The sequence below is a fragment of the Spea bombifrons genome, chromosome 2, assembly GCF_027358695.1.
Source record: "Spea bombifrons isolate aSpeBom1 chromosome 2, aSpeBom1.2.pri, whole genome shotgun sequence".
Classification (NCBI taxonomy): Eukaryota; Metazoa; Chordata; class Amphibia; order Anura; family Pelobatidae; genus Spea; species Spea bombifrons.
Window position 1 is genome coordinate 109,918,344 of NC_071088.1, and position 12,403 is coordinate 109,930,746.

Sequence of the window (12,403 nt, forward strand, 5' to 3'; positions counted from 1 at the left end):
CGTCTGAGAAAGGGTAAGAGAACAGACATGGATAGCTACATCTCCAAAGTGCGTTTGTAATGTTCCAAAAACATAGGACCTCTGGCCTGCGTTAGACGTCTATTTATTAGATGGAGTCGATATGTTACATATTGCACCATTCGTTTTTGTCTTATGAACAACTAAGGGTTAACACCACAAAGAGCAAATTTGAGATCAGAGCTGCAAGCCCCCACTCCACATCCAGCCACAAGTATGGGATACACCCCGATCGACGTAAAAAGTAAAAAAATTATAGACAGAAAAGTCTGGAAAAGTGTGGATTTTGCGTTTACTATCATAGATGACATGCTGACGTAAACCTTGTTTGATTTACTAGTAGTTACATTTTTATGAGCTGTGATAAATTGCTTTCCAGAAGAAACCCAACGGACAATTTTACGCCATATCAAGACACAGCTTCATTGTTGCCGCTTTTAATACAACCCATACACCTACACAGAAAATGAAGGAGCCCAAGGTCTGTAAAGATCCTACAGAAATAAAAGCCGCCACCAAAGATTACTTCCCATCCCTCCTGCATGCCCAAGAGATTAGAAAAGAAATAAAATGAAAGTCACCAAGATAGAGGCAAAGACCTGAAACGCCAAAACTTTTACCGCTTGCTACGGTCAGGAGGACATCAACATAAGACTACCATGTAGCAGACTTTTCAGATAACGGTAGTTTTTTGTACCTGGGGCTTAAACAATGTATTATTGTGAAATAGGAGAAATAATAAATTAAATTAAATAATTAGTATTCCTGAAATTAAAGAAATGTGCATTTCGTGTTCTAGGGCTAAAAAGAGATTGGATGAAACATGCCAGGCTGTGTGTTTTTTACTCCAGTAGACAGAAACCATTGCAACCATCACTTCATGTATAGTCAGTCATTCTACAGAGCCTACAACAGCCTATGTATTAAGTTTTTTTTCAAATTAAAATCTCTAGTCCAGATCTCTACATTCCTGCCACCGGCAAAAAAAAAAAATGTAATCCTTGCGCTACTTATCCACAAGATCTTTCATTAGACTTCTGGTTCCACCTTGAGTTAGCCTGTCCGGTCTATTTAACCTGCTTCCTGCCCTTGGCAGATTATTGAGATGATCTCAAGTGACCCACAAAATTGTTTATATTGTTGCCGTTTGTCAAGTGCCAGAACTCTTACTGAATGAGCCCATGTGTTAGCTCTACCAGTCCAGGAACCACAGCGCCTGCTGTTCTGCTGTGAGTCAGTGTGGTGGAGAATGGTCTCTGCGCACAGCGTGCACACGTGTGTGCATAAGAGTGTCAGAAAATCACACATCCTCGTTATCATGTTCTTCAATGACATATGTACCACCATCTCTCAGCTAGACCTTAATGTGTCTATTGAGGAGGTAAAAGTTAATGATATAATTATCGTTATTCATCAAAATTTCACAAATTGTAAGATCAAGAAGATCCCAAAATATGCTTTGTAGCATAACAATCATGTTATTTTGATGGCTGGAAATGCCCAACCAAATTATACAGTCCGGCAAAATCATTTTAAGGAACCGTACCTTAAAATTATGCTGGCAACTAAAAAAACTCAAAGGTTGTATGTCTGCTTTTTTCCACCCAGAGTAAAACCCAAGGGATAAAATAGCCCATCATTACCCACGAAATTACAAGTTCAAAATTCAAATGTAACTCTTAAAAAGACATCATCACAACAAATGGAAAGTTTGTCTTATGAGTGTATGTTTTCTCTTGTGCTTATCTGTTAATTATTCATAATTTGAGATAGCTTCCTCTTTGTCAATATCTATAATTTGCTCGTTTTATGGCTTTCTACTACAAAGCAGTCATAGCCTGTTAACAGGGAAATCGTAAGTTAAGGAAAATAATGATCACATGAAGACTATTAGAGCGACGTATAGCACATGTCCGATGTGGCTCTCCTAGACACCAAGTACTAATCGAATGACCTCATCACGGTAAAACGGTTTTATTGTATTTATGTTTAATAGTCCAGAAACGTTTATTGTTGAGGAGGCTACGGATAACCCCTAGGATTCCTATGATGTAACTGAACTTCCTCTTTGCGACAAAAAAATCCATGCATTCACAAAGACAGCATATTTTATCTTATCACGCAAGGAACTATAATCAGCAAAATGGAAAGGATGACATCAAGTGGGTAGCCTCCATAACCAAGACTTACTTTCTTAATTTCTTGAAATACTAATACTTTTTTAATATATGTTTATGTCAGTTTAATTTATATCTGTGTACATAAATCATCAGATTCCAATGTTTGTGGCTCTATTAAAAAAAATTCCTTCTAAATCCTAAGTGCTGACAGAGTACGTCATTTCCCAGCAGGCAGCCAACAAGTAAAAAAAAATGTGTATGTGTGTTAGTATGTTAGCGTATGTTTAAGTATGTTAGTGTGTGTATTAGGGCTGCAACTAACGATTATTTTAATAATCGATTAATCGGCCGATTATTTTTTCGATTAATCGATTAATCGGATAAAAAAAAACAATATGCAAATTTTTCGTTTATTTAAAAGAATTTAATGAACTGGATGTTAAAAAACAACTTAAAATTTACATTAACATTCTTATTTTGTTATGATGTAATAAAAAACAATATTTTCAAAGTACAAGAACCCAAACACAATATTTATGAAACAAAATAACCCCAAACATTCTGAAAAGAGGTGGACTATTACTGTTCAAGAAACTTTGCCCCAGCACTTTGCACTTTGCACCCAGCACTTTGCACCCAGCACTTTGCACCCAGCACTTTGCACCCAGCCCTGGCACTTTGCACCCAGCACTTTGCACCCAGCACTTTGCCCCAGCCCTGGCACTTTGCATCCAGCACTTTGCACCCAGCATTCAGCACTTTGCACCAGCACTTTGCACTTTGCACCCAGCCCTGGCACTTTGCACCCAGCACTTTGCACCCAGCCCTGGCACTTTGCACCCAGCACTGGCACTTTGCACCCAGCACTTTGCACTGTGCCCCTGCACCCAGTCTCTAACTCTGCCCTGCACCCAGCCCTGCCCCCACATTCTGCCCTGCCCCCACACTCACACTCTGCCCTGCACCCACTCTGCCCTGCACCCACACTCACACCCTGCCCTGCATCCCCACCCCCACTCTGCCCTGCACCCAGTCTCCCACTCTGCTCTGCACCCACACTCACACCCTGCATCCCCACCCCCACTCTGCCCTGCACCCAGTCTCCTGCCCTGCACCCCCCACCCCCACTCTGCCCTGCACCCCCACCCCCACTCTGCCCTGCACCCCCACCCCCACTCTGCCCTGCACCCACACTCACGAACCGCTCTGTGCGAATGGAGCCACTCGCACAGAGCGAACCGCTCTGTGCGAATGGAGCCACTCGCACAGAGCGAACCGCTCTGTGCGAATGGAGCCACTCGCACAGAGCGAACCGCTCTGTGCGAATGGAGCCACTCGCACAGAGCGAACCGCTCTGTGCGAATGGAGCCACTCGCACAGAGCGAACCGCTCTGTGCGAATGGAGCCACTCGCACAGAGCGAACCGCTCTGTGCGAGTGGAGCCACTCGCACAGAGCGAACCGCTCTGTGCGAGTGGAGCCACTCGCACAGAGCGAACCGCTCTGTGCGAGTGGCTCCATTCGCACAGAGCGATTCGCTCTGTGCGATCCGTGCACATAGACATGAAGAATACTTACCTCCGGAACGCGTCACATCCGTCACGTAGCTAAAAGAAGGCGGAGACTGCAGAGCGTGTAGCAGAAGCGGGGAACGCTCGCGGAGGTAAGTAAAAGGAGCCGAGTGCTCCAACAACGAATTGATCACTCGATTAATCGATAACGGAAATCGTTATCGATGATTTCCGTTATCGATTATTATCGATTTTATCGATTCGTTGTTTCAGCTCTAGTGTGTATGCGAAAAAATTAGCTGGCTCCTTGATATAAACCAATTTTGTCAACCTCTGTGCTAATTTTCACAGAGAGGTTTTGAGGCCTAGTCACCAAAGGACCAAGATGGTCCAAAAAAAAAAAAAAAAAAAAAAAAAAAACTGAAAATGTGTGTAATTCAGAACTGGCTCCGGTTTTGCAGGGGAAACCCGAGATGTATTAAAGGAACTTCTTAGAAGTATTGAGACTTAGTTGCACAACTCTAACTAAAACTATCAACTTCTTCTGAACACACAGAAACCTGGGGGTATCCAGCAAATCATAAACTCATTTCATTCCTCAAGTCCCAGAAAGATAATGCTGAAATCTAGCGTTTGCCAATCAAATGGTGTGGCTGCTTTACCAGAAAAGAGCTTACATGTAGTTTGATCAGCGTCTGTACAGACGTTTAAACAGCAACTGAATGAATACTTGCTAAAACATAATATTCAGGGATTTATTTTTTTTAATTATGGGGCAATAGCTTCTTGATCCAAGGAGAGCTCTCACTGCCATTCTGGGGTCAAGAAGGATTTTTTCTTTCCTAGTTTGTTGCAAAATTGGAAAGAGCTACAAACTTCTTTTGGATCAACAGCAACAGCAGTTAACAGATGTAGGAAAGGCTGAACGTGATGGACGCATGTCTTTTTACAGCCTTTGTAACTATGTTAGTACATCCGATCCTAAAGCAGATTTCCAGCTGTTAGATTCCCAAGCACATTCCCCATTTGACGGTATTAGTTTTCCAAGTGACTTTACAAACAAGTAATGTACATCGCTGTGGAACATGATGGCGCTTTATAAATCAATAAATAAGAACAACAGCCCTGGTTTGAGAGGCTCGGTGACCTAGAACTCTTCATTTATCTGTAACAACAAACATCCTCGAGTACCACCCGCTGAGCAGTTCATTTTCAATTGTACAATTTGGATTCTTATAACAGGTTTAGCAAGGTATACAAACCATTTCCTTTGTTTTCCTTAAGCTATTTAACTTGGATTTGTGTAGTTCAATGTCCATTGTTCAGCAGTTTTCCTGTATTCAATGCATGTTGTTCCTCCTCATCTTTCTCTCCCCGTAGCCCACAATGATTACGTCTGAACATTTTTTTGGATGTGTGTTTGCAGCTCCTACTGGAGTTCAAGGCAGGCTGGGGGTTCAAGTTTTAACCAGCATATTTTACGACTTGTTATTGCTCCAATATTTCCCGATTGGCAGCTAGGATCAGTTCTAATGCAAACATCCAGCTGAACTGACAGCCTTTCAATAATGTTTACAACACATGTAAACATTAACATTTGTTAACACGAGTTTGGCTCCGCTATTAGAAACCCGGTATAAATCACCTTCACAATATGCCATAAAGCCACTGAGTTTGGGTATAGGTGCTCAAAGACATACGGGTTACCATAGATTCCTCCTGGTTGTCTCCTTACACAGAATTCATTTGACATAAAACCAAGACCAGTTATATTAGTAAATATACGTTACAAAATGAAAAGGAAAAAACATAAAACTGATATCAAAAACATCTGGGTTTTAACTCGTATCCCAGATGTGCATCAAAAGGCAAGCAATTAATGTGCTATATGATTATGCTAATCTATTAAAGCTGTTGCTAGTATTAAAAGGTGTTTACTTAAATGCACTGTTCCGCTTCTATGGCAACAACCTATCGGTGCAAGGGTTTGTCTAACATGACAAGTCTGTGTGGCGGAAATCATCATTGAGGCTTAATTTTCCATCGATTAGAGCTAGGAATTGGGTTATTAATGCTGCACACAGTGACAAAAATGTGAACGCCAGCTGAGTAGGTGGAACAGCCACTTAAATGCACAGGACATATATAGTAAATATAGTAAATATCGCCTTTGCATAGGTGCAAAGTGTTTTCTATCAAAAAACACTTACTATATTCTGATACGAAGTCTCATACAGTAATGATTTCTAAATGCTACAACAACCCAAATAACTGCTTGTGTTGCAACGTGGCCAGTGGTAACCCCTCCTAGAGCTAAACGTTACGTTTTATATTACCCCAGAACCAAAAGGGATATTTCTTAATATAGCATGTAAAAAAAAAGCCTAAATCCAAAGCCAAAAATCTTTACTATGGAAAATTCAGTGTTTCAGTTCCTGTTCCAGAACAGTCATCATCATCATCTATAAATACAAGTAATGGATACGTTAGCAATTTATATTAAAGACTTGGGAAGAGGTACAGAGGAGCCAGTTAGTGTTCCGGTTTTAGGAAGCTGGATGAATGTGAATCACAGGTACCCAGATCACAACAAAGCCATTGAAAGCGCTGTAAGTGAAGAAGGAGGGGGTCCTGCGCTGTAAGTAGCAGCTCTGTACTGGAGAAGTTTCCTATCCCGCCCCCTCTATAGAGTTATGAACAAATTCCTTAAATCCCAAAGAGACTTCAGTGTTGAGCAAGGGGAAAAAAAATCCGAACTAAAATAAATAAATAAGAAAGCTTTTACAAATGCAGATCGCAAATGCCAAGCAGACAAACTTCTTACTGTCCTACACTGAAAAAAAAAGAAAAGATGTATAATTTTACCCAAAAGCCAAAGCGCGTAACCCAAGCCAAAGCGAAAGAGACAAAACTTTAATGCAAACTCCAGACAGACCCTACAGGGAGACACCAGAAACATAATCCAGACAGACTCTACTGAAAGCTGGAGATATAAAACGCCTGCAAAGAGCAGTCACAGGACTACAGCAGCAAGCAGACATCACCGCTAGACTAGCTGTCCTGACAAGACGGGGCAACACTCGGCTACATTACAGAAGGACAACGTCTGGCGGTGCCGCTACTAACCCGTATTCCTGGCACAGAACAAGTTCTACACCAAAACGAAACGAGCAAAAGGACAAACTGGAAACGAGTAATCTGTGGGATCATCACTCTAACTCATTTACTATCACAACTTCAGGTACCAATCGCTAATTGGCGGCATACAATTATCACTCGTTGTGGAATTTATCAAGTAGCCGGTTACACTGATGTTACTCTTTGTATAATACAGTTGCTTCTCTAATACACAGGACTATACAAGACTGGGGACCCGCAACCATACGACCCCCACATACAGGGGTGCTCCGCAACAATACGACCCCCACATACAGGGGGACGCCGCAACAATACGACCCCCACATACAGGGGGACACCTCAACAATACGACCCCCACATACAAGGGGACGCCTCAACCATAAGCCCCCACATACAGGGGGACTCCGCAACAATACAACCCCCACATACAGGGGGACGCCGCAACAATACGACCCCCACATACAGGGGGACGACGCAACCATAAGCCCCCACATACAGGGGGACGACGCAACCATAAGCCCCCACATACAGGGGGACACCGCAACCATACAACCCATAAATACAGGGGTCGCCGCAGCTATACGTCCCCCTCATAAGGGTCGTCCTCATAACAGGGGGCGCCGCAGCGATACGTCCCCATCATAACAGAGGGGAACCGCAGGGATGCGTCCCCCTCATAACAGGGGGCGCCGCAGGGATACGTCCCCCTCATAACAGGGGGCGCCGCAGGGATACGTCCCCCTCATAACAGGGGGCGCCGCAGGGATACGTCCCCCTCATAACAGGGGGCGCCGCAGGGATACGTCCCCCTCATAACAGGGGGCGCCGCAGGGATACGTCCCCCTCATAACAGGAGGCGCCGCAGGGATACGTCCCCCTCATAACAGGAGGCGCCGCAGGGATACGTCCACCTCATAACAGGGGGCGCCGCAGGGATACGTCCCCCTCATAACAGGGGGCGCTGCAGGGATACGTCCCCCTCATAACAGGGGGCGCCGCAGGGATACGTCCCCCTCATAACAGGGGGCGCCGCAGGGATACGTCCCCCTCATAACAGGGGGCGCCGCAGGGATACGTCCCCCTCATAACAGGGGGCGCCGCAGGGATACGTCCCGCTCGTAACAGGGGGCGCCGCAGGGATATGTCCCGCTCGCACCGGGAACGCTGCAACGTTACGTGCCCCTGCGTGAGAGGCACACTCGTAACTTCTCTTGGATAAAGCAGACGACACAACCCTATGGAGAGCGGATACTCTTCTTAAAACCAACAGTCCTCTTACACAGGGTACATGATCCACTGGTATCATTAATGACATTATTCCTACTCCTCCACGGGAAGCAGCACGTTGTTACTGCTCACATAGGTTACTTTATGCTGAAGATGCAGAGCACGGACAGCACATTAATACTCTTATACGTAGTAATACCCCTCGTATATGCGGGGACTCGCGCGGGCAGTCCTCCTCCGTGAGGTACATCACACTTTTACAACTTTACGGCACTCACCAGAACCAGCGCAAATCTCTCCTCCAGTTCTCCCTGGTCAGGCATCGGCACTTTCAGCGGTAACAGAGTTGTCCCCGGGGTACCCCCCGCGCTCTCCGCGTTACCCATCCTTGGAACCCCGGTACACCGCTCCCCAGAAACCGGGTGTCCCCCCCTCCTCCAAAGCGCGCCCCCGCTATTCCAGCAGAAAGTCCCCGGGACCCATCCTTTGTACTAACGAGTCCCGCCTCGCAGCTCACACTGAGTTTAACTCCATTCACCCCAACCACACAATCCAACCCACGCCCACCAGCCCATTTTCTATTGGCTTCCTGAGTAAGACCCTCCATTCTTATAGGTTCTAGAGAGGGTCTCGGCAATTCAGATTATGCAGCGCCCTCTGCTGTCTACTGGTGGTACTGTAACGCGTGATGTATGGGAAAAACGGAGATGCGCAACAGATTGCCCAGAGGTGGGGTATATGCTGCTATAAGGGGCTGCTCTGCCATCCTGAATAGAGGATGATTATTATTGTTATTCATTATATATTATTTATTGTTTTATAATGCGCCATTATATTCCGTAGCGCTGTAGAATGGGTAAACAGGACAAGACAAGTAGTCTATAACATAGTAATTTGACTTAGAGAAACAACCAGTGACGGCCCGGCTCACGAAAGCTTACAATCTTAGACGTGTTATGTATTTTATTGTTAAAATAAAATAAGGTTTTTGGCAGAAAGGTTGGAAGGAGAAGAAAGCGCTGGGGACACTGGGGTGTGTTAATAGCAGAAAAACAGATGTTCAGGGTTGTGAGAGAGAAGAGATGAACAAAATACAGTTTGTTTGGAGAGATGAATAGCAGGGTACGTTACATTACATTTATTTATTTATAAAGCGCTGGCAGATTCCGCAGCGCTGTTACAGTCAGAAGAACAATTTAGATACACATACAATAACAAACTGGTGCAAAGGAAAAGAGGGCCCTGCTCTTGCGAGCTTACAATCTAGTCGGTGATTGAGGGGGAAGAGAGAGAATAGGAGAGGACGGCTTGGATGGGGATGAGTTGATCTGGGTCAAATGATGTGTTGAAGCTGTTGATTGTTCAGATGGCTTGATTATGATGATGGTTGGGAGTAATGGGAAGGGATGTTGTGCGCTTTCCTAAACAGGTGGGTTTTCAGAGAGGTTTTGAAAGTTGCGTACGAGGCAGAAAGTCTGAGGGTATAGGAACGGAGCAACGTCCTCAAGTAAAGGTGGAAACCGTGGAGAGGTTGGTAGGAGGAAAATGAAAAGCAACATGTTTAAGGAGAAGGGGAGAACACAAATACTACTGATGATTAGTAGGAGTGAGTAGTGACGTAATAACAAGGTACTGCCTCCCTAGGGGGCCGGAGTGACCCCTGTAAATTGTTCCTGTCTCTCTCCATACCACTTCAAAGTTGTTCAGAAAGGGCCCTTCCGACCTCGGAGAGAGACAGGCACCATGTGCGAGCAGCAAACCGAAACCTGCAGGCAGGAGGGAGGCGGTATGTATGTTTGTATGCATGTCTATGTATAGGTGTATGTGATCATGTGACTATTGTATAAGTGTATGTGTGTGTGTGAGCATGGAACTGTATGTGTGTGTGAGCATAGATGTGTATGTGTAAGTGTTTGTGAGCATAGATGTGTAAGTGTGTGTAAGCATAGATGTGTAAGTGTGTGTGAGTTGGAGTGTGAAAGGAGGGAGTGTGTGTGTACTAGAATGAGTGTGTACATGTGTGTTTGTGTTTATGAGTAAGTGTAGGTGTACATTTGTTTAAGCCATTTTACATATGTATGCCATAGTGTTGGAGGGGGCTAGGGGCAATGATGGCACATACAAACTGTTTGGGGACACAGACAAGCTGTTTGGAGGCACAGATGGCACAGATAAGCTGTTTGGGACTACTGACAAGCTGGTGGCACAGGCAGGATGTTTGGGAGCACTGATAAGCTGCTTGGTGCAAAGGTGGCATTGTAGAACATGTTGCTCGGTGAAGTTGGGGCCCCCGGAGCAAGATTAAGTGAAATAACAGGAAAAACAGGAGTAAAGCAAGAGTTAAATGTTTGGGGGTGGACCAGAAGAAATGATGCACTATCCTACCATATTAAAATTCTCATAACAGTCTGCAAGAGACATTCCAAGGTTAATGGGAATTGTAATCCAATTAAACCCACATTTCCAAGAGCACCACTCCTATAATTCACAGGCAATAAATGTGACACAAACATCAGTCTAGGTTAATGAACTGCTGCAAGGATACAAAGTGGTTACATGGCCTTCTAAATAAACAAAACAATTGTATATAACGTGCATGTTTGACAAAGAATAAGATGGCTGGAGATTGTTCATTCCCATACAATCAACAAGGACTACAGAAAAGGACCACTGAAAGGATCCAGTTATCAAATAAAAGCTGCCTAGCTACTCCTGGTGACTCAAAACTGTCAAATCAGAGGTACACAGAGGGGCTAATTCACTAAAAGGAGGGTTTGTAGCAGAGTTGTGGTTTCAAATGATTCACTTCACTATTTATTATGAAGACCCGTCAGCGACAAGCTGCTCCAGCAAGAAGAACTAAGGGTGTACAATCGCCTCACTAACTTCCTCTCCTCAAATTCCCTCCTTGACCCTCTACAGTCTGGTTTCAAACCCCTTCACTCTACTGAAACGGCTCTAACAAAAGTCACCAATGACTTGCTCTCTGCCAAAGCTAAAGGTCACTACTCTATTCTAATTCTACTGGATCTCTCTGCTGCTTTCGATACTGTTGATCACCACCTTCTTCTTGATTCACTTGCTTCTATGGGCATTCGAGATACAGCTCTCTCCTGGATCTCCTCATATCTGTCTAACCGTTCCTTCTCTGTCAACTTCTCAGGCAACACATCATCGCTCCTTCCACTTTCGGTTGGTGTCCCCCAAGGTTCAGTCCTTGGCCCTCTGCTGTTCTCTCTTTATACTTCCTCTCTTGGCAAACTAATCAACTCATTTGGCCTCCAGTATCATCTATATGCAGATGATACCCAAATCTACCTATCTTCTCCTGATCTCTCTCCATCTCTCATGTCCCGGATCACCAGCTGCTTGTCTGCTATTTCTTCAGGGATGTCACAACACTACCTGAAACTTAATCTTTCTAAAACGGAACTCATTATCTTCCCTCCCTCCATCTCCACTCCACTACCTGAATTCTCTATCACCATTAACAACACAACTATCTCTCCTACTAACCAGGCCCGATGCCTTGGGGTCATCCTTGACTCAAACCTCTCCTTCATCCCTCACATTCAGTCCCTCTCCAGATCCTGCCGCCTGCACCTAAAAAACATCTCTCGTATCCGCCCATTCCTCACCCAAGTATCCACAAAAACTCTGGTTCATTCACTTATCATTTCCCGTCTTGACTACTGCAACACTCTTCTGGTTGGTATTCCACTGTCTCGACTCTCTCCTCTACAGTCTATCCTAAATGCCGCTGCTAGGCTCATCTTCCTTGCACGTCGCTCCTTTTCTGCTTCCCCCCTCTGTGAAACCCTCCACTGGCTCCCGACTACCTTTAGAATTAAATTTAAGATCCTGGTACTGACATATAAGGCCATCCACAATACTGCTCCTCCGTACATTTCTGACCTCATTAGCAAATACTCTTCTACTCGATCCCTACGTTCCTCCCATGGGCTAAGGCTCTCCACCTCACTCGTCACCTCTTCCTTTTCCCGTCTACAAGATTTCACTCGAGCTGCCCCATATCTCTGGAATCTACTTCCACCGAACCTTCAGAATTCACCCTCCCTCCCGACATTCAAGAAACATCTAAAAACCCACTTCTTCAGAGAAGCATACCATCTTAGCTGCTAGAACTTCCTTGTCATTGATACCCCCACAATACCCCTCACCCTTTCTCTATGCCTTATGTTTATCACCCCATTTTCCCTCTAGATTGTAAGCTTGCGAGCAGGGCTCTCTCCACCAAATGTATCGGTTTGTCTTAGTCTGTCAATTCTTGTCTTGTCATATCCCTTGAATTTATGTATTGTATTAAGCGCTGCGTAAACTGTTGGCGCTATATAAATAAAAGATAATAATAATAATAATAATAATAATG

The 12,403-nt window shown here is 44.5% G+C and overlaps 1 protein-coding gene across 3 annotated transcripts in view; it reads right to left on the minus strand.

The window, feature by feature from the left end:
* Positions 1-8,506, minus strand: part of FMNL3 (formin like 3) — a 60,773-nt gene extending 52,267 nt beyond the window's left edge. For all 3 annotated transcript variants that reach the window (XR_008346275.1, XR_008346274.1, XM_053455551.1), the window contains exon 1: positions 8,292-8,506. Coding sequence is in view for 1 of the 3 variants with exons in the window: in XM_053455551.1 (XP_053311526.1) it covers positions 8,292-8,399 (108 nt within the window). In the remaining 2 variants the exon portion in view is untranslated. The remainder of the gene's footprint in view (positions 1-8,291) is intronic.
* Positions 8,507-12,403: the final 3,897 nt, after the last annotated feature.